At 42.4% G+C, this 27,216-nt stretch overlaps 1 protein-coding gene across 3 annotated transcripts; it reads left to right on the top strand.

The window, feature by feature from the left end:
• Positions 1-1,489: 1,489 nt before the first annotated feature.
• stard13a (StAR related lipid transfer domain containing 13a) lies at positions 1,490-26,404 on the top strand. Of its 3 annotated transcripts, none has more exons than XM_086308924.1 (14): positions 1,490-2,004; positions 14,157-14,228; positions 15,221-15,302; positions 16,578-16,641; positions 16,923-18,238; positions 19,217-19,387; positions 19,973-20,132; positions 20,260-20,458; positions 20,810-21,023; positions 21,920-22,034; positions 22,561-22,812; positions 23,584-23,801; positions 24,257-24,433; positions 24,516-26,404. In XM_086308924.1, the coding sequence occupies exons 1-14, from the start codon at positions 1,881-1,883 to the stop codon at positions 24,631-24,633; spliced, it is 3,282 nt and encodes a 1,093-aa protein (XP_086165050.1). In that variant the 5' UTR covers positions 1,490-1,880; the 3' UTR covers positions 24,634-26,404. The 3 variants fall into 3 exon arrangements, with proteins under 3 accessions (XP_086165050.1, XP_086165049.1, XP_086165051.1); XM_086308923.1 differs by lacking the exon at positions 1,490-2,004 and adding an exon at positions 7,268-8,087; XM_086308925.1 differs by lacking the exon at positions 1,490-2,004 and adding an exon at positions 9,616-12,820.
• Positions 26,405-27,216: the final 812 nt, after the last annotated feature.

The raw sequence follows: 27,216 nt of genomic DNA, 5'->3' as shown, positions 1-27,216 counted from the left end.
AAAGCAGGGAAAGTTAGACCAGCCTCCATCACCTTCACCTTCACCGTCTTTAATGTGGAGCAATTTCAGCTGCACAAGTCACATTCTGGGTGGAATTATGTCGCCAAATATTTGCTCAGTGCTTCGACTAAGATGGTGAGCCGTGCCAGTAAAGCAGCATTTGGCAGCCAGATAACCTCAGGATTCTGCTGACTGCTCAGGGTGTTTCGACAAGATGAACTATTGAATCAGGTCTCTGCTCACTGGATCCCTGCTGACCTGCAATTTAACACCACAAACAGGACATCCGATGGTATCAGGCAGACGGCAACCGAGGAGCGTCCTGGTCGGTCTGATCGCTCGGTCTGGCATTCCTGGAATGACATGGGAATCTCTGAAATTCCCACCTCTTAACCTGTCAGAGGGGTGAATGTGGCTCTGAAAGAGAGGCAGCTCACATGCTCGAGCACTTTCACTTTAGGCTGCTGGCAGCAGCAGTACGCGACTTTATCTCAGTTAGTCAAGAAAAAGTCAGTTACTCAATCACCAGTTAGTGCTGTTACAGGTAAAGTTAGAAACTCCCTGAAGCACAAAACACATCTGTGAGAGCTTTATTGCAATTTTTCTTTGTCCTGTACAAAACTGGCAGCTTGTATGGTGTTAAGATCACAGACAGACATTTTTAAAGCAGCCACATCATGATTCAGCATTTTAAATTTGAGAATTTGCTGATGCTTTCTATTGGTAATTGCAAACGTGTTGGAAACATCACCTCGAGTTTTAAAGATTGTCTTAGCTAGTTGTCATAATTTCTGACAGAATTTAAAAGAAACAGAAACGGAGGACAAAAAATTAAGTTCCTGAGTACCAAAGCCCTCTCAGCTGCTCTCTGAGGTCAGACCTGTGACCAAAGCGCAGATTCAGTCCCAAAATATCAAGGGGCACGCTGTAGCCAGCAACAGAAAGACATATTTTATTTTTCAATTTTTACAATACCACAATTCTAAACACAAACAGACTTTAATTATGCATATTCTCTACCTCGTTAACCTCCACTCACAAGTTAATGGTTAACACGAAGGAAAATCTGCTCTTTACCTGGAGATAATCTGTGGTTGCTGCTTGCTGATATTTGCAGATGTCTTTCCACTGAGTTTGAGATTCTTGCTGAATTGATCAAGCAATTTCAATAATTATTCATGCAATTTAAGATTCCCAAAACATAGACAGGATTGGTCGACACACAGCTCCAAATCACATCCTGCGCGTTCAGTTAAATCATTTTAAACTCTTAGATTCAGCACAGCATGCCGGTGTGTTTTTATTTTAGGCTCGTCTGTCCTGGCTGTGTTACCAGTAGCCTACTGGGATTGAAAGAGATCCTTGTTTGGGTGAGTGGGTGGGTTTGTGGCGTGGAGAACGCGTAGACTAGGTTTGGTTCTTGTGTGTGTGTTTGCGTGTGTTTGAGAGAGAGCGAGTCCAACCCTTGTGGCGGGGGGCCGCCTCTCACATCTGGCTCGCCTTGTCAGAGTTCACGCCTCACATGCAGAAGTTATGTTTTAACATTTCTGCATCTCCGCCCTACAGACGTGGACGAGTAGGGCAGAAATGCAGAATTTGTTAAATCAGTACATCATTTTTTAGAGGGGGTCAGGATCCTGCCGGTAGGACCTCATCCGCCTCCACTGGTACAGGAAGGTGACGCAGCGCTAGAGGAGCTGTATACCAGGTGTAGCAGTGACGACTATTGCGGCAGCCAGACGCAGAAGCCGGGGCGCACTGCCTCATCCCGGGCTGTTCGCATAGCGGAATAAAGGAGCTGAGGAATGAGCGTGTGGTTGACAAGAGCAGTGGTTTCGTTTTTTTAATAGTCGGGGGAATATGAGTCCGGCTGCACAGCAATGACAACCCAGCGAAAGTCTGCCAAGCTACAGCTGCGGCGGTCGATCAGCGAGCAGCTGCGGGACTCAACGTCCAAGGCTTGGGATCTGCTGTGGAGAAATGTCCGGGAGAGACGGTTAGCAGGTCAGAGCCAAATACAAATATGCGGGATGCAGCTTGTCCTCACAGATGAAACAGCCTAACTGTAACCACAGTAAGAATAATGACGTGCTAGGCTACATTAAACCACCACTTACTTTTTTTCATAAAATCCTGGTCTGAAAATTCAGATTTTTTTCTGTTTTCTTTCTAAGTGGTTGAACATTTGCCTTATTTTTCCCTCACTCTTTGGTTGTATGATTTTACGCACCATCGTATTTATTCCTTTAGACCTTATAATATTATTAGAAGACAGAAGTTTATCTTCAGCCTATGTGCTGCATATAGAGCTGTTTGCCTGTAGCGTCACAGCAGCGCGCACCCTGGTATTTTTGGGAAGGTCATTGTCAAATTTAGTCCTCAAAACAGCACCCAGGCATGTGCTGTGGACAGGAGTCCAAAGAAGGGGGGTCCAGATGCCAATCATTCACTATCTGTTGTTCTAATCCGGACTCTGGTTTACTTTCACTTATTTTATTCTCGCTGTTTATTATTTCGGATTATGTCGTCCGGAGAAGGAGTGAAATATTCTCACAATGCAGCAGGTTCCCCCCCCCCCCCCCCCCTTTTTTTTTTTTTTGGAAGGGTCGCTGGGTTTGCTCTGTATTTGGCCTGGATGCGCAGAGTTTACCATCTCTCTCTCCCCCTCTCTAAACTGTGCGTCAGAGAGCTACAGCTGTCCCCTCAGTTTAATGTAATTACCGAGATGTGCGCCTCTTAAGCAAATTAAACGATGAACATTCCCACATTCACGACAACACAAACCACCACAGACCAGGATGTCGGTCAAAGTCAGTGTGCCTATTCATGGTGTATTACAGTGCTTAGCAGTGATAGATTGCATGCACGGCCAGCAAAATGATGCTGGAGCCCTGCTAAAGATTGTTTTCAGCATTGCATGAAGGACAGCTACTACAGTGTTTGTTGCTTTAGTGAATCTTTGTGCACAATTAGAAAGAGAGTATCTGCCTAAGGAAGCATCAGAGAACACCTGCTGGCTGTGTAATCCTCTTTTTCCTTATTTCTAGCCCTTCCATCCTCCTTTCAGAGCCCCAAACCCACAGCCCCTCATCCAGCACCCCTCCTTCATCCTACTGCTGAACGCATCAGCTCAAAGGCACACAGTTCACATCTGTCTGGATCTGATATGGGGATGGGGAATCCTTAAAAATGTGCACATCTGGCCTTACAGTTATGCTGGCATTCAGAAGTGCATTTTCCACCCTATGAATTAGTCAGGACAGTGGAATATCTGGAGAATCCATGCTAGTCAAATGTTATGAATTTAAACCTGTTTTGTATTTTTGTTTGGTGGGGGGGGGGGGAGAAATACTGTAAGTAATTTTCCAGACGAGGCTGATTTTATTTTGATGGTGATAAACAGCACAGGATTAAATTCACTGACATGTAGTCATGGCAAATAATGTGAGCATCTTTTTAAAAAAAAGAAACCCTGCACTGATTACCAGATGTAATTCAAAGATTGTGCATATTAAGCAAAAGTCAAGAGGCAGATGCAAAAAAGCAGAGAGTGTGTGTATCTTTGTGTGTGAGAGAGAGAATTGAGAGTACAGCATAGCACCTGGATTTAGTTGTAATTCCACAGATTTTTGAGTTAGTAGTAAGTGTGGGTCTCCCTTTGAATGTGGCTTTTGCGAGCCTGAGTTTCTTTGGTGTGGGAGTTTATTTGTTCGTGTGCGTGTCGGTTTGTTAGAAAACACCGATGCAGAAGAAAGAATTTACACAAACACACAGGAACGTGCAAAAGTCTTGAACCACCATGCATTTTGTCATATTTTGTTTTCAGGAGCCAAACGTTGTTGTCATTTTAAAGTGGTCGAGTGATAGTTCTCCAGATTTTCTGAAGGTCTTTCATAGGTTTTCTTTGGACATTGGTTGCTTTTTCACTAATTTTCAGTCCAATCCTTGTACCTGACTATTAAACAGAAAAAAGGCACATTACTTGTGTTTGTGTCCATAGATAACAATTTAGCAAAGAACTGATTCACTGTCATACTCGCTGCCTGTTGGAAAAATACATAATTTGTTCCCATTTCTTTAGTTAATTTATGAAAAATACCAAACATAACATAGTTTGATAGTAGTTAAAGTTTCAACCAGTGTGATTCTAAATGATCCCAAACATCTTTGGGAAGATCTTTTTGGTTCATTTGCTGTAATCCTAAAGATTACAGGAGATGACCAGTATCTGAAAAAAAAATCCTGACACATGACCTCAGAGATGAGTCTGACCTGTCAGTTGAGCCATCTACTGTTCAAGCCTCATCAGATATGATCTCATTGGAGGGGTGGTTGTCAAGAAGCCATTTTAAAGGAGGGAAACAGAATAAAGGGTGAGGTATGCCAAATTACACAAGAACTGGACTGAAAATCGGTGGCAACAGGTCATATGGAATCTAGATTTCCATAAGTTTGAACTGTTTCTGGATGTCAGGAGGAGTATCTACAGTGATATGTAAAGTACAGTTGAGGCTCTGTTGTGATTTGGTGTTTTGGAGATATGGTCAAAACTGATGGAATTACAAATACAGAAAACCACCATCAGAGTTCGATTCATCATGCAATACCATCTAAAATGTATCTGATCAGCAACAGCTTCACTTTCATCATGAAAATGATCCCAACTGAAGCAGTGTGGGATCTTTTAAAAAAAGAATCTACTTAAAGATATTACAAGAAAGCTTATCTAACAGAGTTCAGGCTATGTTGAAGAACAAAGGCGGTCGTGCCAAATCGCTCATCAGAGCTGTACAGACTCTGTTTTTGCCTTATATACTGTATTTGCATTTATGATTGAGCATAAATCACTGTTCCTATTTCTTATTTTCCCAGGAAAATAGAAAGAAACACGCAGTGGCATGAGACACTTGCACAATACTGTATTTCTCTAGAAAGTATTTTTTGAGAATACTGTTGCTTAATCATGCAGCAAATTTGGCAACTTGGCAACAATTAAGTGAACTAAATGATGACGCTCACTGCTGTGAGTATATGAGATGGTAGGCGTTCACGCTGCTGTGTTTGTATTTCCAAATTTCATTAAAAAAACGTATATACGGTATGTCCATTTGCACACGTTTGCACCCATTTGCCATTTTCCTTGGAAAATACAATAAAATCAGGAGTAGCTCAAAACTTCTGCACGGCCCTGTGTGAAATGATCTTGAATCATCTCTTTCCTACTAGGATTTATTTTCACTGCTCTGTAAACTGGACGTGGCGCTCACTTTGCCTCGTACTCAGGATGACCTTTGACTTCTGCGCTGAAAATACTCAGCCAGCTTTAAGTAAAACCCAGCTGCATTTTATCTGCCGCTGGATGGCTCAGGGCTTCCTGCTGTTTAAAGTCCATTTCTCTGTAATGGTCCTGACTGCTTTTTAGATCATCTCAAAGAGCTAATAGAGCCTTGAATATTTGGGCATGAAGCTCCTTAGTTTTTGGTCTTTAGGTTAAAGGTGACCTCGCTTTGATGTTCAGAATTGTGAAGTCTGCCTGGCTGTGAAGGTCAGAGTGTTTACTTTAGTACTGTCCTTAAAAATGACTTTAAAACCTTATCAAAGGTCAAAAATAAGAACTCCAGCTTTTTTTCCTAATATTAACTCTTTTTCTTTCTTAATGCTCACACACATAAATGATTTATGAGCATCTGGTGATCTCATTTATTTTGTCACAAAGATATTTTGCACTTAAAGGCTTCATAATGTTAACTGCAATAAGTGCTGCTACTACTTTTTGATCAATATCTCATTTGCTTTAAGACCTAAATACATCCTCCAGGATTTGCCCATTCGTGACTGTAAATGGGATAATGACACATCAGATGACTTAACAAAGAAATGGAAGTAATGCCATAAACACAGCTTGCTCAAAATCAATGAAACTACAGACCAAAACAACATTTTCAGAGGTTAGACATAGTAGGATGTCTTATATCAATAATGCTTTATATTGTAAATGAGAAGAACAGGTTTTAAATAATGCATAAATCAGCTGTCATGCTGACATAATTTCAACAATAATTTCAGGTCTCACAACAAGCAGGCTCTTCACATTTCCTCGTACTGTCCTTTTAGGTCTTCTTGTGTCCTCCAGCTGCGTATTTAATTAAACTTTAGCTGTAGCTGATTTTTCAGGCTCATCTCTAGTCGATGTAGCTTCGGTCTTGTCGTGGCCTGCTGTAACTGAAAGCGATGAATATTATATTACTCACTGCTTACTACAGCCCTGCCCTTTGCCGCTTTGGTTGCACACATCTCCATTACTTAGCTCTCCATTACATTATTATGCCAACCGTCTGTGCCAAAGATCACATGGGACATTTACTCAGTGCCCTGCTTAGTGTTTCAAATTTATTTTTCTTTGTCGGTTTATCTCAAGTGAAAACAGAGATAGTCCAAACTTCCACTTTTGCAGAGAAATTGTGCAGATCATGATTTTGATTTCCTCAAGAGGGCGGTGTAATCAAACCCAATCACAGATTTTATGTTTCACAGTTTCACTTGTTTGACTGGGAGTAATTTGGCATTTCTGGGATTTCGGACTCGTAGCTTCCAGCTTTCTCACAGTATATGGCCTGCAGGCTAAAAAAAAAAACTGTCCTGTAACTGCTGACCTGTAAGTGACTTTGCTATGGCGCTTTTTTCACACCCTCTCTTACCTCACCTGCCGATTATTACCTCCCTAAAATAAATTCAGGTGACAGCTTGGGTCCTCAGGTCTTGGTAAACCATTATTCTGCAAATCTGGGTCAAACTATGGCTTCTCTACTTCCACTCACTTCTTTCCACACATTTATCCCCTAGTTTCGTTACTCTGTGGCAACTTTCAGTCACATATTAAAGACTTCAGCTTACTATATCTGCTACATGGTAGATTTATTTAGATGTATTGGTATGTGAAAGGAGTGTTAGCAGGGAAAGTGGGTGATGTATATCTGTCATGTGGTCTAAATGTGATGGTGTGGGTTTATTCTTCAATGGCATTGCAGTCCTACTCAGCATAAGCAGCAAACATCTTACTCCTACTTACATTCCTCTGCACCGTCTCACAAATCCACATGCTCTATTGTTCTGTTTGTTCCTTCCCGTTTCGCACTGGGATATGGCTGCTGGCATTGTATATTTTTCCAGGCCTATCCCCTTCCCTGTCCTGATTACGTGTCCCCTCACAGATATCCCCACTAATGCCTGGGGCGCGTACCAAAATTGATTCTTTGGCAGATCCTCAGGAAGCGGTGCAGCGTTCCCTGAGCGCTCAGGGCATTGGTTGCTGGTCATGTGACCAAAGGAAGGACCTTGTGAAAGTCGGTCTTCCTCCCATCTCAAACTCAGCTGAGCAGTCAGCCTGTGTTTACCATCTGAGTCAGGTGGTGTGATGAAACCTGCGTGTTTGTTAGACTGTGGTGATTCGGAAGGAGGAGGCAGGAGGGAGAAGAGCTGATTTGGCTTCCAGTAAGGACATGTTAAAGGCAGGAATTTACAAGGAGTGCTCACTCTACAATCCACCACCCTGAGACTTGGAGTGTAGATCAAACGTTATGTTATGGAGACTGGAGACATCACTATGGCCCTTATGGATGACATGGAAGCTGCAGTGAGTACAGTCCACGGAGCTGGCTTAGTGCACTGTGAAGATGCAGACAGAGCAGATTCTGCAAGGAATGAAGAGACAGCAAACGTAACAGAAACTGCTAAACATGCGAATGAGGACACGAGGAGTTTAACCGCTGCTGACAGTGTGGACAATACGAGGGATGAGAGCGCTGACAGCATGTGCACAGAGGACAGTGCAGACTGTGCTGATGTCACAAACAGTAGGAACATGGAAATCGGTGACAGTACAGACTGCGGGGATCACAGTTCCAAGGGCGCCAGTAATGACAGTGAGAGTGACTGTGAGAGCAGCGGTGAGAGTACCTGCCTGGAGGCCATGACACCCGATGGGCAGGACTACTACCTGAGGCTGGGCGACACCCCTCAACGGCGCTCTGCCCTGCGCCTCTCGCGCATCATTGCTCGCAAGCAGCTTCTGCGGAGGCTGGCACAAGGTAGCTATGGAGAAGATGTTTTAATGCCTTTGATTTAAATTCAATCTCATGCCTCAGTAAAACATAAGAAAGTATGTCAATGCAGTTTTCAGCTTTTTTTGTTTTTTGTTTTTCTCACATGTGTGTCTTTCTTAAAAAAGGGGGTGACAATAGGTTGATAAGTAAACTGAAAAACCTCTCATTAGATCTTTGAAGCCTACCAAGTGTAAATGTCACTCATCACTTGTTCTGTCCATTGAAAGAGAGAGGAAAGTGCTGGGTGCACATTTACACAAAGTGCTTTGATAAGTGTTCCAGCTGTTAAACAGGGGAAGGAAGATTCTGATTGCAGGGCTTTAATGTTAGATTGCGTCTCCCCTGTTTGGAATTGGGCCTATTCCACAGTGGTTCCCACCTGATGCCTTAATTATGCTTCAGTGGGAAATCTATGAAAGGGTAACCACCTGAAGTGGTTCTTCCACTTCTAAATTCCAAGAAACATCATCTAGTCAGACATGTGGAGCCACTTCCACTCCAAAGATGTCTTTCATAAATCTGAAAGAAGCCATAACAAATGCTTGAGGGCTGTAGTGTTCTTGTTTTTGTCTCTTCCCCCTACCCGACTGGTTACTTCCTGCACTTCCTGTCACGTGACTCAAGCTTCCCAAGGAGTAAATTTAACAGAACAACACTGTCACCGCAAAGGCCGCCTGTGTTCATTGAAAACGACAGCATGCTCTTTCTCTGTAAGGCTGCATTGTTGGTGCTCTTGAAACACATCAGGCAGTTAGTGGTCATTTTTTTTTCTCCCTCAAAATGCCATGCCACATAATTAGGAGCAGAAGCGTGTTAAGTCTTGTGCTACGTGTTATCCCTGCTTCATGATGAATGGGTCTCAAAGAATCCAGATGATATATGAAGTAACTAAAAGAAACAGTGATATGCTGGAGGAGAGAGATGAACAGGAATGTAGACGGGGAAGCAAGTTTATGCCTGTGCTGGGTGATGGTATGACTTTTTAACTTTCACTCACTCCTATTTTTGCACTCTTACATGCACTTCGCTCTTCTCAGCCCTCACACAAACACACTGTCTCCTTCACCCACTTCTGTTGCATTCCACTCCTCAGCAGCTGGTCGAGTGTGAGGCAGCCTTTAAAACAACACAACTCAGTGACCTAAACAGTCGGTCACCGAAATCAGAGGCTTTTTAACAGCAGTAGTGCTTAATTCATGTCTCCAGGTACAATAAAGCTACTTTGAGCTTCTTCCTTGCTCACAAGTTGTTACCACAGCAGGTAACCCCCTATATTTGATTACTTACTTTTATATTGGATGCCCTTCCTGACACAACCTCAAAGGGGTTTGTGTCTCCTCCTGTTCTCAAACCATTGGCTTTTCATGCATAAAACAAATGTGCAAACTGCTGCCCTGATTTATAAATGTGTATGGGTGACATACAGATGTGTTAAAGGCTTTCATAGTGGATCTAATCACTGTCTTGCAGCAGATTGCCCCCCTCTGAGCCTGGTTCTGCTGGTGGTTTCTTCCTGTTAAAAGTAGGCTTTTCCTTCCCACTTTTGCTAAGTGCTTGTTCAAAAGTGGTCCTTTGATCACTGGGTTTTCTCTGTATTATACTTTACAATAAAAAGCTCCTGGTGTTGTGATTTGGCACTATATAATTAAAACTGAATTTCATTGAATTGATTCAAACGCTACACAGCGTTCACATGACATTATTACCTAAATCTGTGAATCTGAATCTGATTTCATCGACAGCCACTTAACTATTTGACTGATTGCTCCCGACTGTTGATTGAGTCCATCTCTTTAGTTTAAGGCTTGAAATATGGTAATTGTGAGGCGCATGTATGTAATGCTAACATGATTTTTTATTCATAAAATCAGTGCAACTCCTGCATTTCTGCTCTGATGTTATCCTTCCTGTTTAAATTAACAGCCTAATCACTAAATGACAAAGGGGCTAATATGTGACGCAAGAGCCAACACCATAATGGTTTTCTTTTGATTTCTCTAACAAAATGCTTTAGCACCCTCTGTTGGAGAAAAAATGACATAACCAAACATACAGCTTGACCTTCACTTTTCTTCACTCATCCTATTAATCTAATCTGGTAACACTCAGTATTGCCCTGTGCCTTTATTAATTATGGTCAACTGCTTAATTACAGCAGTCCTCGCATTTGTGCCATGTCGCATATATGTAGGACTGAGTAAACTCTGCAGTCCTTCATGTGTGCATGCTTCCACCGATTCTGTGTCACAGTATATTTCCAAAGCTCGGTATTTGTCACAGATGCACTTCATGAGATAGAACAGGCATATTCCTCTTTAATGTCCTTTGCTTCCTTCTTCATTTTCTTCACTGCCTTAAAAAAAACCTTTAAGAGTAAAGGACTAAGTGCTTTAGCAGCTTTCCAGGCATCCTGTGTGTGTGTGTGTGTGTGTGTGTGTGTGTGTGTGTGTGTGTGTGTGTGTGTGTGTGTGTAGTCTGTGACTGCTCAGTGTTATTTAGACTAAAGGGACAGATCTTATAAAAAAAATCTATTCAATTAAACTAAAAAAAAAAAAAAAAAAAAGCTCTCTTGTGGGCTTCACTTTAGCCCAGGAACTTCCTGCTGCTGTTCTTAGCTCACATGTCACTTTGAACACATGGGAAATTTAGAACAGGAAATGATGTAATCCAGGGGACTTTGGGGTCCTTGGGACCCAGTACGAGGCAGACATAACACAGATAAAAGGCTGCCAGAAAAGTCAGGGTTACTGGTGTGGGATGAAAAGCAGGAAATGAAAGGTAGAGAAAAGAAAGTTTCATTAAAAAAAGCTGTGAGGAGATTCGGGTGTTTGAATTATATGCGTTACGTCAGATTGCTGGCACCCTTGTTATGTAAGAAATTAAATTACAGCCTCTTTGTCCCACACATGAACACCATAACTCACAGACCAACCCACAGTCGAGCGCACTCGTACACATACCATCTGTCTGGCTGTTGTTGGCTTTCTGCCTGTTGTCGTATATTCTCCTCAGCACCAGTGCAGTGAGATATGCTGAAAGACAGCATGGCGGGCAGCTCGGATTAGCTCCGTCTGACTGCGTGCACTGGGGTGTTTTGTGGCCTGCTAATAATATGTTTGTGTACTAATTAATCTCTTGATTAAATTCTGCACAGATGAATGGCAGTGCTTTGTTCCTGTGCTGAGAGCAGCTTTGCCGTTGCCAATTACACATGCACAAACATAGCAATGAAGTATGCCATTGTGTGTGTGTTTGTATTCTAGGCTTTTCAACTTTTTTCTTTTGACATTGGCTGCTTTTTCACTCATTTTCAGTCCAGTGTTTGTACTTGACCATTTTCAGAGGTACATTTTTTTTTATTAACTTGTGAATCATTCAAGCATAAAAAGACACCTAACTCAAGGAACGAGCCAGCGTTGTGTCTACACATAACAGAAAACTTAGCAAAGAACCCATTTTAAATGTTATGCTTAAGCACCTTGTTACTAGCATCCTGTCAGAAAAACACAGAAGTTGTTCTCACTTCTTTAGTTAAAGCAAAGACCTGATACAGGACCTGTGAGATGCATCTGACCCTTCATTTGATCCATCTACTGTTACTGAAACCTCATCAGAAATGATCTCAGTGGAAGGGTGGCTGTCAAGAAACCATACTTAAAGAAGATCGTCAAGCTAGATCACCATCCTCACATTCAAAACCTGAAATCTCTTTGTGGTGCATATTTTTTAACCTGTGCATGCACGCATTTTAGTGTTTAAAATCTCAACATACACTAAGCAGACAGCTGGTGTGGTATGGCTTCCTCCTTGTGGTGTTCCCACAGGGTCCATCTCAGCTGCCACTCCCCACCCCAGCTGTCTGTCTCACCCTTGTTGCATTCTCTGACTCACTGGAGGCAACATCTGGACTCTTCTAAATGTCTAGTGTGTCTAATGCATGTGTGTTCGTACACATTTGTTGCTCGGATGTGTAGGCTTGTGCTATAAACCCAGAGACGGAAGGTTCGAGCGTCCTTGCTAACCAGCCAGTAGGTCCAGCTGACATGTGAAGTTGGCATCCACCACTTGTCAGGCTGCGACCTCGGGGTCTGGCTGATGCAAACGTCAACTGAAATTATTTCTTCATGGAATTCATGGGGCAACATCACTTCTGGTAATGACAATCATGGTGTGACGCGAAGATGTGCAATTGACAGGAACAAGGATGAGTAAATTTAATGGAAGAAGCAAACGGGGCGGCTACATCCTTTGTTGAGAGAAGGATTCAGAGGAGGATGTGGTAGGAAAGGTTGATAAGAAGAAGGATGTAGAAAGAGCGCAGTGAGGGCAAAAGTAAGTAAATAAGTTTAAATGAGCACATAAAAATCTGAGGAATTAGTAAGAAATTAAAGCATGACAAGAAGAGCCTAAAGCAGAAAGTCTGTAAAAGTAGAGAGATGTTGTATGTAGATCCTAACTAATATGAAAGTGCGAGAGAGGAGGTTGAGGAGAAAATTAGAGGGAAGAGAAAACCTGCATGGGGCAGGCTGGAAGAGGGAGGCAGAGTTGTAAACACACGGGTTGGAAAGGCAGCGGGGAAGAAAGCGCAAAATCAATGCCACTTGACGGAAAGCTGCATAGCAGCGACTGGACGTGCCACGGGATGGAGAGGAAACGTCAGTCTGAGCAAAGGACAAAGGCATAGAAGCATGTCATCACCTACACCATGAGAGCTCCCAGTAAGTTTTCACGTTTCTCCTGAAAGCCTCTCGCCCATGAAATGCTTCTCTCTGGGATCTCTCGGTCTCTGCAGTCTATTTTCAGAGAACTGGAAATATTTTTACCCCGAGCGCTGCTTCATATGTGACTTAGAGAGAGGAGTTATGCTGAGAATGTTGGAAGAGGGTTGTAATTGCTGGATTGTGGTAATGGGATCATTTCCTCTGGCCATTCTCATCTCTGAGGGTGAAGTCTGACATTTGTTTTATTTCCCTGCTGAACTTTGTCCTCTGTGTTTCTGCGGTGACTTTCTCAGGCAGTGCCAGCACCTCTGTGAGAGTGAATGAGACACGTGAGAGTGAATGAGTGTGGCTTTGACAGAGAGATCAGATAAGAGCCATGAAAGTAAAATGATGAAGTTACAGTTGCTCTTATTTGACCTTTAATACTTATCATTTAACATTTCATTTTTTTCACATGTAAATTCCTTCCCATTCTTTTCACTTCCTTATTATTTATGATTTTTGTATTTTTCTAGCATGTCTCAGTGCGCATTTTAAGTCATATTGCACCTAAAACACATGATTGCTGTCACCAGATTATTAAGATGTCTTTGTCAGCACAAAGAGGCGCTGCAGAGCGGTTTAATAAGTGTCTGCTCATAAAGTGAGCGTACTGTACACACACATACCCACACACTTGTGCATTTCAGGGCTGCCAGTTTAGAGGTGTGTGCAGTACATAGGCTTGTGGAAAAAAGTAGTAAAACAAATGCCTGTAAAATGTCTCAAGGTGTTGGCGGCACCGTGCTGACCTGTTTTATTCTTTATACATTTATACTTTCAATTCTGAAGGCTGGTGTATCTATATCTGTAGTACAGATGTAATGTTAGACAATGTACGCTGCTTCCTTTGTCCACTCAAGATAATGTGCATCCTTCTCTGGCAAATTTCCAGCTTTTCCAGTCTCATCATTCCTCTTAATTCCCAGAGGGAAGTCTCGTTTTCTGAGATGTTCCTCCTCTGTTTCCGTAACACGCTCAGAGATGGATCATGGAAAATGAGTCACTGCGAGTCTGTCTTTAATTTGATTTATCATGTTTTTCAATTTATTAATTAAGACTTTCAAAATGTTGACCTTGTTCGGCTGCGATTCTCAGAAAGGAAATCATTTGGGGACTTTCCTCCATAAAATTTGGTTGTGGTGATATATAATGCAAACTAGAAGCTGTAAATTTGTAAAAATACATCGTACTAAAAATATAGTTGAACAGTAGAGATCCTACATGATAAAATAAACATGCATATGTTGATGTTTGCTCTCAACATGCCTCTACTGCTTTCTTTGCTTTTCAGAGATTGAGGCTAAGGAGGCTTGCGACTGGCTTCGAGCAGCGGGATTTCCACAGTACGCTCAGCTGTATGAAGGTATCACGCACACAGAGGAGCCAAAGTTCAGCTTTTACCCAGCTGACTTGTTTCACACAAGGACCTCCTCTTTCAGATCTCTCCTTTTGTTTATTCTCTGCGTTCTGTGTTCTTTCTCTGTTTTATTTTTCCACCATCTGTGCTTCTCTCTCTCTTTCTGCCATCTCTCCATCCTTGTATCCTCGTCTTCTGGGCCACTGCGTTCTATTTCCAGGCTTCAGTTCCTGTCTGGAGGGAGGGGTCATGGGAAAGGCCTTGTTATCACTGCTGGGACTCTCATAGCTTCTACTTCTGTCTTCTTTCTCCCACCTTTCTCCTTGTGCCCTTCCTCACCCACCACTTTTCTTATAGTCATCTACCCATCTTTCTATCTTTCTTTCTTTCTTTCTTTCTTTCTTTCTTTCTTTCTTTCTTTCTTTCTTTCTCAATAGCAATTATTCATGTGATGATCATTGGATTTTTTATACGTTTCAAACATAAACAGGAAATGGCCTAATCTAAGAAGTTGCTCTTAAAGCACAACAGTCCATCTTTAGCAGCACACACACACACACACACACACACACACACACACACACACACACACACACACACACACACACACACATGCACACATATGCACACACACAGCTTCTCTGAGAAAACTTGAGAGCTTCAGTAATGTTGGGTTGTGGATGCCGGGCTCTGGGACTCTGTGGCTGCTCCCCAGGCAAACATGAAGCCTGCAGTCTGCAACCACACGCTGAGAATCACCAAAATAAAAAAAAGCTTGAGTCATTTTAGCATTGGCGCTCTGTGGGATTTGAGCTATTTTGGGATTTGAAAGCGTGTGCGTATGTGTGTGCATTCAGAAAACTTGAGATGCAGATGAGGAGTGTTAACAGTGGTGGCAGCAGACTTCTTTAACAGTTAACTCAAAGAGGAATATGCAGACTCATGTTATCTGTTAGTCATTAACTAAAAAACTCATTTTCTCTGTCTCTTTCATCCAGATTCCCAGTTTCCGCTTGACATTTCGTCTGTTAAAAGGGACCACGACTTTTTGGACCGGGATCTGGTGGAGCCTCTTTGTCGGTAAGGACGCCGGCACGTCGACGCGTTTCAGTGTTTACACTTATGCCTCCACCCGTACACACTTAAGACCAGAAAAATTCTAGCTTCCTTTTCCTGCTCAGTTCTCTGGCTTGTCCTGCGGCCTCATGCTAACTGCTACTCATTAGATGTCTGACCCCCCTCTCCCTAATGAACTCCCCTTCCACGTCTCCCACCCATATACTTTGAAGCTTTGATCTGGTCACCTCCCCTCCCCTCTGTCGAACTCTGATCTCCCATTCAAAGAGGAGAGACCCTCGGGGGGAAAAGCAGGGGGCGAGGAATGGGTGAGAGTAGTGGGGAAGGAGTGAAGGGATGCCAGTACTTCCCAACACTTCCCAACTTTGTGGTGTTTCTTTCCACATGTATTTGATTTTTCCTCTTCAGATCTCCTGTTTTCATTTTATTAAAGCTTTACATGGTTGCAACAGCTTATCCTGCTCCTTATCTGCTTCTTTTCTCTCTCCTGCTTACCCCCCATCTCCCCAGTGTCTATGGCAGAGGAGGGTGTGGTAATTAAAACGTTAGTGGCTCCTGACAGCTATACCGTGAGAGAACACACATCAGATCCCCTGAAAGTGTCTCAAGAGCTATAAAACATGCTCATAATGTGTTGTTTAAATGTTAAATTATATAGTCATTTTCGCTATGACACAAGTTGTGCAGAGCAATTCTTGTCTGGCCATTTGTATGAGAGGACAGAGAGGTTTACAGTGAACGAAGGAGGATTTCCTACTGTGTTGTTAGAGGGCTGAAATCCTTTCAAATGACAGAGGTCATGAGCCCTGAAACGTGTTTTTAACAATCCCGTCTTAAAGGCACGGACACAGACACCACCCCGCTAAAGAGCCACTCATCACATCCTAAATGAAGGTGGAGACAGTGGAAGCTTTCCTCAGGGTGAAGGGAGAAAAGTGAAGGGGAGGAGCTGGCCGTGTTCGGGACTGAGAATCAATTTCAGGGGTGTGATGCCAGCAGAGAAAAGTAGAAGAAGAGAAGAAGAAAATCAGCGTGGAACATGTGTGTAGACAGACTACAATGAAGATAGTGTCTGAGAAGAAGTTTAAAGCAGGCAGTGAAGAAGCATATCTGAAAGTGGACCCAGCAGGGATGTGAGAAGGTGGTAGTGAAAAGCAAGAAAAGAGACTGAAAGGGAGCGGCGTCAGAGTGCAGATGGATAGAGACACACAACAGACAAATCGCATCCAGAAGAGCAGCTTTAGATGCAGCATTTGACTGTGCGCTTGTCTGTTGCAGGCGTCTGAATACTCTGAACAAGTGCGCCTCCATGAAACTGGACGTCAGTCAACCCAAGAAGAAAGTAAGTCAAAAATTTTGCCAATGAATTACAAGAACAGAGGTTTTTGCAGCTTGATTGTTGTTCCTCAATTACTATACACAGCTACAGTACTTGCTTGCCTGAAAATTATGGTGTGGTGTACTGTCAGTCACTGTGATGAAATGCATTTTGATTCATACTGTAAAATTGTTAGCTTGTTCAACAATGGATCCCAAATCTTTCAATAAATTTAAGCTATTTTTATTTTCTAGTATCCTAAACTTAAGACAGTAGAAGCTCATACTTCCTTTTTCCTTCCACAGGGTGATGACTCCGATGAAGATGATCCATTGGCTATCAGTAAAAGGTGGACGTTCGAGTGGAGCAGCCGACGCTGGTCTCGCCTACAAGACTTCCTGTCTGACAGCACCAATGAAAGCAGCCCGACAGGTCAGGGGGAGGGTCTGCACAGCACAGTGAGCAGTGAGAGCGTGCTGACAGACCTGAGTGAGCAGGAGATCACGGAAATCTCCTCGCTACACAGTGAGGACTCTGCCTCTGCCATGCCCGACTCCATATCGATGGCCTCCCTCTCTGCTTCCTATCAACCGCCACGGGAGCTCCCACACTATAACTCCCTGCCGATCAAAAGCAGCCGCCACGGGCAAGGGAGGCGGAATAAAGCCAAAGAGTTTTTGCGGCGAATGGAAATAATGCGTACTTGGGGGCCATCGACGAGGCGCAAGGGCTCAAACCGCAGGCCACCGCTGGTCATCAGCGGGCCGGTGTTACAGGGGGAGGAACCTCAGGCGCTGCAGATGCTCCAGTGTACGCCTATCAGCCAATTAGAGCAGAGCCCTAAACACAACCACCAAACTGATGGTGACATTTCCCCTGACTCTCTTAGCAAGGATTGTAAAGACCAGGTCACAGTGAGTGTGAGCCCCAGCAATGAGACTGTGGAGCTCCCTGTGAAGGAGCCTGTGTGCATAAAGCCCCGCACTGCCAGCAAGAGAAGCAGCATGTATCTGGAGGATATGGTGTTGCCTTCTCAGGGTAAAAGGACCGAAGGTCAGAGCCAGTTTGGCAGACACCAGTTTCACTCATATGAAAACCTCCTCATTCACATCCCCAAAGACCATAAACCAGGCACCTTTCCAAAAGCCCTCTCCATAGAAAGCCTGGCGCCTTCCCCTGGTGACAGAAACAACGACTCTCACGTGCATGCCCGAACTTCTCCCCGTGACAATGGCCTGGGTGAACCCTGGTCTGGTAAACCTTTGTCTAAACCCTGTCCTGGAGCTCCACGGGGCAGCAGAGTGAGTGTTTATGACAACGTGCCAGGCTCCCATTTGTATGCCAGCACAGGAGACCTGCTGGACTTGGAGAAAGAGGACAATCTGTTCCCTCACCTGGATGACATTATCCAGCATGTCAGTGGTCTGCAGCAAATTGTGAACCACTGGAGCCGTAGCGTGCTGCCCGAAGGGGAGACGGGGGAGGGGGAGGAAGAAGGGGAGGGCCGGACCACTCCCAGCGAAGGTGAGAGAGACGGGGTCTCCTTAAATGACACAGATTCAACGGGGACCAGCCGGGAGAGGAGAGACTCTGGAGTTGGGGCCTCCCTCACAAGACCACGGTGAGCAGCCCTTCAGCTTTTTAAAGGATAATTATGGTTTTATTACTACTTGAGTTGTGTTTTTATAGTTTTGGCCCTAAATTGTATTGATTATATTAACAGTGTAATCACTACAATCATGGCTGAGATCTTGAAGCACACCAAAGTACTCATGATGTATATAAGCAACAGTTTATTTGGGGAAAAAACAAAAGAGCACAACCAAAGTGTTAATGAAGCAGTGCACAGTAAAAAGGGTGGTGATCCTGGGTTAAATTGTGTTTATATTTACAGCTCGTTGTTCACTTTCATTGGTGGTATAGATTCTAAATGATAAACCATAAAAAAAGGGTCAGTTACTGCTTGTATGTTTCATTTTCTCTTGCCTGCGTAAGAGTAAATAGCTAATAGATAGACATCAGGCTTAACTGCTGCCTAGCAACACCTCTGTCAAGTATCCAGTACTGGAAAATTGGTGCGATGCCCTTTGTTGTCCATATATGCCTCTCTGGACATGTACTATAAATGTTGGGAGTCCAAATAATATTGCATGGTTCCTCTGAAGTTAAAATCGGCTCCTGCAGCCTGTGCTTGATGAATCAAGTGGGTGCCTTTCAAAGCTGAAGTCTTCTCACTCCACATCAGCACTTTGTCCTCCACCTTTGAACAGTTCTTACTAAGTTCATTAAGAAAAGTAATATATGCTTCTCCTACTCTCTGCTGGAGAATCATAAGAGCCCCTGATGGTTGAATGGTTGATTTTTAATCAAGGACCTCCTCTTTAACATTGAACAGGTTGGGTAATGTTTCTACTGGCTGCCTTCAGCAAATCAAATCTGTCTAACCTGAAGTTTTGTTTTAAACCAGTACAATTATATTCTTCCCTAAACGCTAGTTCCACAAAACTATAATAACAAGACTCAAAATAAACTAGACTCATATTTACAGTGACTGAATCACAGTGTCTGATTGTTTGCTGGTATTTTCTTCCCATCCCAGTCTACGATGGCCCAGTTTCAGAACTTCAGATCATCTCAACCAGCCGGCATCTTCTCTGCAGATCAGCAGCCAATCAGCGGGCCAGCTCAGCCTGCTGCAAAAGTTTTCCCTGCTCCGCCTCACCGCCATCATGGAGAAATACTCGATGTCCAACAAACACGGCTGGACGTGGTGGGCGTGCATTACAATCGCTGCACAATTTCAAGTCTACGTTTGTCTTTCAGTCATTCATTTATTATAAAACTAGACATTCACAACCTGTCAAACATACACGCAAAGTATCTCAAACTGTTTTATACATTTCTTTATCAAACCTCTTTCTTCATCTCCCCGTCTTTTTTTCCTCAAATATAAAAAATATAAACCATCTTTTTGGTTTTTCCTTATGTGGTCCAGGTTAGCAAGGTACAGTATGTTCTATACGCGTGACACTTTTTGCAGTGGTTATTTTTACTGCTTCCATTAACTCTGCAGAAGAGCTGAAACAGCAGGACCATATGGCCAACCATCAGCTTCATTTGGTTTCAAAACATGCATGCAGTTGGGCTCGTGCATGCCGCAGTGTTTGAACAAACTGGCTTTAGGTTGTCACCCCCACACACTTTCATCAGTTGATTATGCTCTCCAAACGCAAGCTTTGACTTGTTTACGGTGACCTTTGTTTACTCCTGTCAACCGGCATTTAAATAAAGAGAAGATAATCAAAGTATGTGCCACTTTTTCTGCCACACACTTAATTCTCTCTATTGCTTTCAGGTCTGTGCCAAAGTTTATGAAGCGCATGAAGGTGCCAGACTACAAAGAGAAGAGTGTGTTCGGGGTTCCCCTCATTGTCCATGTCCAGCGCTGTGGTTTTCCACTCCCCTTGTGTTTACAGCAAGCCCTCAGCCACCTCAGAACACATTGTCTGGACCAGGTTAGAATCAATAAAACTTTGTCCTTCTTAAAGCGCTACTGAAGGCGTGAATAAGCCGATAAACAGTTAATGCCCTGCCTGTCTCTTTCCCGTGACTGTCCCTTCCCTTCTGGTCTTCTTCTCTTAGGTTGGATTGTTCAGGAAGTCCGGCGTGAAGTCTCGTATTCAGGCGTTGAGGCAGCAGTGCGAGTTGTCTCCTGACTGCGTGAACTATGAAGACCAATCAGCTTACGATGTTGCCGACATGGTCAAACAGTTCTTCAGAGACCTGCCTGAACCTCTCCTCACAAGCAAGCTAGGAGAAACCTTCCTGCATATTTATCAGTGTAAGCCACCTCAGAGGCACACCTGCAGTCATTTGCATGTGACTGTAAATAGCTTTAATGGTTTAGTTGGCCTTAGTAAACAGGCAAACACAGTATATGTGATCTGTTTGTTCTTCTAATCAAAAATTAAAATCACATTTTAATTTCTGAACCAGTAAAAAACAGCTTCAATCTTTAATCAACGATATGCTATAAAACAACGTTGTTAATTGTATCCAAAATCATAAATCATATTCAGTCAAATATTGAAAACAGTATTTGCTATATAATGAAGAATTTCTATTGTTTAAAACCTTAACCACATTGTTTATTTGACCCATCACTCCTCCTCACGTCCATATTTTTCTTCAGATGTCCCAAAGGAGCAGAGACTGCAGGCCGTCCGAGCGGCCATCTTGTTAATGCCAGACGAAAACAGGGAGGTTCTGCAGACGCTGCTCTACTTCCTGCGTGACGTTACATCAATGGTGGAGGAGAACCAGATGACACCCATGAACCTGGCTGTTTGTCTGGGGCCGTCGCTCTTCCACCTCAGCATACTGAAGAGCGAAGCCTTATCACCAAGGTGCGCATATGGGATGATGAACACGCTGATTCTTGCATAAAAAACATAGAAGCTGATGAAAGTGAAATTAATAACTCGTATTTGCCTTAAACATTTGATTACATTTAATTACACTGTTTTAATTGTTTTTAGTTCTCCATAAATTCCACAAATTTACTCCTTTTGCTAAAATCTGATGCCACACAACACTAGTCTTTACAAATATTTCCTTGCATATAAAAATATCTCTCAAATTTCTCTTTTTAACTTTTGGATATTGGTAACTGATTTTATGCTTTGTTAATTGAGCAAATCTAAATACTACTAAACATTTGACTATTACAGTCATCAGTTAACAAAAGAAGGATTCAGTTGGTTCTCAGTTTTGTTCACAGTTATGGATTATTCTGAGCAGTGTAAAAATGTCAGTGTAAACGAAGATTGTAATTATGTGTCAGTACATTTAGAAAATCAACAATCATGGTAAAAAAGAAGATACGTCCCATTTCAGTTATAAGGTTTCATGTTTGAGGATAAAATTCAATAGTACTTGGTCCTTACCAGGTGTTAAAATTAGATGTTTAAAACCTCAGGTGTGTCATTATTTATTTATTAAAATTGAAGAAAAAGTGCAGACACACTGTGAAAAGAGAAGTACACATTTATTTCTTCCTCCATAGAAAATAATGGGGTAAGTAGCAGCAAGGTTCTGCTAATCAAACGGTGTAACCACCCTTATAAAGATTGTTTGTCGTGCTACCACTCTGATTCTCCTTCCTTGTTGTAATGTTTGCTATAATTTGCATGAAGATCATTTGTATGTTAGGGATCTGGACTTAATTCTGTCCATTAATGACTCCGTATATATCACCTGTTGTACAGTTCTGTATATTCAATAATAATTTGTGTTCCTCAAGGTCAATTCAGAGGAAGTACACTACAGGCCAACCCGATCAGAAAGACCTCAGCGAGAACCTGGCTGCCACTCAGGGCCTGGCACACATGATCACCGAGTGCCAACGTCTGTTTCAGGTCAGGATCAAATACGCCACTATTTATTTCTGTTCACAAAGAAATAATACATGACTCTATCTTTATGTAAGACACTGACAAACAAACATGAAGCTGACTGATGTTTGCCCTGCTGCGTGGTTAGTAGCCAAGGCCACGTTATAATTGCATTTAATGAGCTCATTTCTAAAACTGTAGCTCATCATTACTTTGAGGCTGTCAGCGTGTACAGTATGCTGCTGCTTTCAGGGAGAAAGACAAACAGATTTGATTACTATGCATGCGGTTTGAAGGGTTTTCATACAGGACTGAATGATTAGCTCTTCTTAACCCACAGAGGACTGCAGAATTCCTCCAACACAGGGAAATGACCAGTGAGGTTATGTTTAGAAGATAATGGATATTAAAACGTTTTACCAAACTGACAGGAGCTGCTGTAATACACTATTAAACTTATAACTACAGTTCATTTTCCTCTGTAAAAGTTTTTGTATTTAGCTGAAGTGGTGCTGTGTGATCTGATTCACTTTCTCTGGCTGTTCCACAGATCCCAGAGGAAATGGTGACCCAGTCCCACAACTCCTACATGGAAGCTGAGCTGATGGTGCCCCCGCTGGACGAGCTTTGCAAAGCTCACGAGGAGGAAGTGGATGTGGACGAGGAAGAAGAAGATGAGGAAGGATCCTATCATGCACACCTAGAAAGGCTGATCCAGAACCTGCTGAAAGAGGCCAAAGATAAGAGCAAAGGCTGGGTGTCTCGCTCAACTACTGACCATACAGAACTGTCATTTAAAAAGGTATGTGTGGCTACTGAATCTCTAGAATAATGGATGGATATTGGGAGGGTTTGGAAGAAACTGGATGCAGAGCAAGGACCACAGTCATACAGGCATAGAAGCTGTCAGTAACGCCCAGTAACACTCAATTGCTGGGGAAAAGTGTATGTTGCACAACCAGTTGGCTAGTGGTTGTGACTGAGAGGATCCTGGCAATTGCAGCAGTGAAATTTCTGCAAACACTTGCAAACTACTTGCTCGATGATGATGCAAACTACAAATGTTGGAAAGCTGAATCTTTTGGAATGAGGCCATTTCCAGTTTAAGATGCACTTTTTCAAGTTTTACTACAACGTGAAGAGATGGTAAACTGTTTGCAGAGTCAGCATCTTCCATACAAATACTAATCACTGTAGTTTGCTAGTAACAAAAGTTTTTTTGGGGGGGGGGGTTTGACCATCTCTATATTTGCATGTGATTTAAACCTAGCTACAGCCAGCAGCCACTTGCCAACTAATTAGAAAATGCATATTTTTCTTTAGCAACAGAACGTTGCTCAGGTTTTTTCTGACTAGTCTCTTGACCTCTGTGACTTGGGCTTGAAGTGGAAATCAGAAAAATATTGTTCTTATTCATGTCTGTGCAAGCAGATTATCAGAAACATATACTGATTACATCTACATCTAACCACTTAGTCTGGTCTAGGAAAATCAAATCTATAAAGTTTCTAGTATTGCCCTTGAGATACACCTTTACATAATATTTCGCTCTTCCAATGTGTTTCTCTCTAAGGTAGGAGACGGTAACCCTCTGAGGAGGTGGAGAGTGTGTGTCGAGGTGTCGGCAGCTCCCGCTGAGGTGCTGCATCGGCTGCTGAGAGAACGCCCGCTGTGGGAGACTGAATTACAGCAGGAGAAGATTCTGGAGACGCTGGACAAACAGACGGATGTGTACCTGTACTCCTGCTGCAACATGCCACCTCAACCCACCTGTGAATATGTGGTACTAAGGTCAGGGAAACTAAATTTCGTTTGCATTTTCTTTTTGCAATCGGTGTTCTCCCTCACATAAAGACTGACGTGTTGAATGAAAAGATTAAGCAGAAAGAGCAACAGTATGTCTGTTTAAACAGGGCTTTACATACAGGAGAATTTTTAAAATACCACACTGGGTAAAAAGAAGAGCTGTGACAAGCGGCTGATTAGTTGTTGGAAAGAAAATTGATATGTTCTCCAACTCCTACAAATGTAATGGGGGCAGGTTCTTCATATGTGACAGTTTGCAGCTTTTATTCTTGGCAAGACGAGACATTTATTATTTAATAATATGAACATTTTGATTGCCTGTTTCAAAAATGTAATCGCCCGAGAATTTACATGAAATTGTTCTTGAAAATAAACCATTGATAGTTGAAGCCCTAATAAGAAAGAATACCTCAAATTGACTCCTTGCTTGTGTCCTTTAGATCATGGCGTACAGACCTCTGTAAAGGCTCCTCTGCGCTTGTTAGTGTGTCTGTCGATCATGAAGACAGCCCACCGATAGGATCAGTGAGGGGGGTTGTGCTGGAGTCACAGTACCTCTTAGAGCCCTGTGGGACGGGGAGGACCAGACTCACCCATATCTGCAGAGTGGACCTCAGGTGTGGATGCACCTCCAGGGTTTTTAAAGTCTTATGTTTCAACCTCGTCTGCAGTCGCTAATGAGTGTGTTTCTTGTTACAGGGGAAGATCTCCAGAATGGTACAACAAGGCATTTGGTCACCTATGTGTTAACGAAGCCCAGAGGATCCGCTCTTCTTTTCTCCCCGTTGACCAGACAAGCCCCGAGGCCAAGCTCTGAACCCCAGAAATTAAGCTGTGTCTTGGGTCACACTGCCAAAGCAGCTGAGCCTGAGAACCAGTGACCCAGGAGGATAATCACCCAGGCAGTGGACTTCAGCCTTTTCACGGTGCTGAGGCATAGGAAGCTTTACTGTACCACACACAGACACACACACTGAAGGAAAGAGTATTTGTGTCATTTTATCAGGTGTCTTTAAACAACATATCACTACTTATTTTTATCATAAATCATTATTTTCCAAGCCTTTAAAAAACACAGATTCAGTGTTTGTTTCCAGTAAAGTAATTTAGTGATTTGACACCAGGTCTCATGTATCCATGTAGATTATTGGAACTACATTATTATATTATTATATTTCTCTGATTTAATCTTCCAAATCTTCCAGTGACGAGGTAAGGAAGCCAGCACCAGCAGGTATGATCATGACGATGCTGCTGCAGTGGTTGGGTTAGTGTTTAACCTTCACCTGATCACTTTCATGGTTACTGTAACAGAGTACCTAACAGAAATGTACACCGAAGTTAAATATAAGTTATATTAGAACATATAATATAAATTATATGAATATAAATACAACAGATATTAATTATCTTAACTAATTTTACATGACCTGCCTGACAAATATACATGACAAATTTGATCAAAGCATTTCACAATGTTTTCTATTAATAGAAAATAGATAATGTTACTTCTATTCTGATTCCATTGTAGAGTATTTATATAAAAAAAACAATCACACAGCATTGATAGTATGTGATGATCTTCAAATCTAAACTAATAATACACTCGTGCAAACCTCCATGACATGCAGGTTTGCTCCTTTATTAATTAATACACATGTAGTTATTAAATGAAAAACTACACATAATGTAAAAATGCAAAGAAAACATCTGTGCTCTAAAAATACCAAGACCAGCACATAGTTACGTGTCAGCACTGTGTTGTGAAAGCTGCACTAGTTTCAGGTGAAATGACTTTCACAAGGATCTGAATCACATAAAGGGAAAACACTCATCGGGTCCGTGAACGTGCTCAGCATACATTTTGTGGAGATTACTGTTTATTTTGTTCTCTATTGTCACTATTTACAGTGTTATCTAAATGAAATGCCATTTTAAAGTTATTGTTGTCATTACCTTTCTGTATATTGTGTCACTGTTGCTTGTTTTGTTTGTTTTTTTTGCTCTCATATTATACAATGTCTAAGACATGTGACCATTGCTCTGCTTCTGGGAAGCATGTTTGAAATGTTTGCGAGTGTGCACGGTGATGCCTGTGTATCTGCATTCTGAATATATGTACAGGCTGTACTGTAAATATCTGCAATGCTTTCTGTGCCAGCAGATCAAACACCATAGTTTTTCAGGGTCTTCCTATCATATTGATATATGCTGAAATGTGAACCTTCCATATATTATCCTACTAAAGCAATAGCAGACTAAAGCTTTGTGGCTCTTATTGTTTCAGCTGTAGGCGGCGCTGCTACGGTGTCACTATGATAGGCTATAATATTTTTACAGTGCTGGCATAATCCCGCGCGGATGCCTTTCGCTGGGGAACAGTGTGACGCGTGTGTGTCTAGATGTGTGTATGTGAGCGATAATAAGACAGACAATGAGTGAGAGTCTTTGACGTGAACCCTCAGCCGTGTGTGATGAGGCTTCAAACCTAGCTGGGTAGGCCTGGTTGATTTATGCTTGACTATTTCTGATAAAGTGACAGAAAACAGAACCGTGGTTACTGAACATGAGAATAAAAATATCAAATGTCAACAAAAATGAAATGTCGTCTTCAGTTTTTCTGTCTCTGATTTGTGTAAATTATTCAGTAAATTCAAGAATATCAGGTGTTATATATCCTCATGTCCACTGAGGGGTGCTGTTGCCCCTGAGGAGTCTGAATGAATCTGGAAAGTATGCCATGGAAAGTATTTTTAGATAACTGAGTTAATGAAGAGTCATCACAGCATCAGGGGGGGCATCCCTGAGGACTTTTTCACTCTTCTCTCCTTGAGTCCTTTCAACTAATGGATGGGAACTAAAACGCCGATGCTCAGATCAATACTCCATCACATTTACCTACTTAGCCATGTTAGATGGGGACTCTTGCAGAGGGCAGCAAAGGTGTTTGAACACAGACTGCTGCTCCTCTCAGCTCCCCTGTCTGTTATTCTTGTGACAACACAGAAACACTACTTTAACTTCTACCTCATTTAACATGTCAGTGGTTTTATCAGGAAAGTAGGGCATGCAGTAACATCCCCTGCATGTCAATGATCCTCTGCGCTGTGGGTGTGCTTCAGCTACACTACTCCATGGGCGCTGACAAATGAGAAACACCATGTTGCAAATTACACTATGAAAAAAAAAATGTTACTGAATCAATAGTTTTCCCATGAATCCTTTTTCTTTTGTTTTTTTCTTGGAGCCGCAGAGGTCTAAGCAATAAATGAAGCCATGGTCTGTGTAACAGAAAACTGATGTGACATGATGGCCTTCAATATGTGCAGAAAAATACAGAGGGATTTAAAACAGCATCAATATTTTTCTCACACAGGATGACCCTGCAAAATGATTAGAG

This window comes from Aulonocara sp. 'chitande type north' Nkhata Bay, linkage group LG10 (genome assembly GCF_057382095.1).
Source record: "Aulonocara sp. 'chitande type north' Nkhata Bay isolate Kocher_YH1m ecotype deep benthic linkage group LG10, A_spYH_male_GT1.1, whole genome shotgun sequence".
Classification (NCBI taxonomy): domain Eukaryota; kingdom Metazoa; phylum Chordata; class Actinopteri; order Cichliformes; family Cichlidae; genus Aulonocara; species Aulonocara sp. 'chitande type north' Nkhata Bay.
This window is presented reverse-complemented; position numbering and strand designations above follow the sequence as displayed.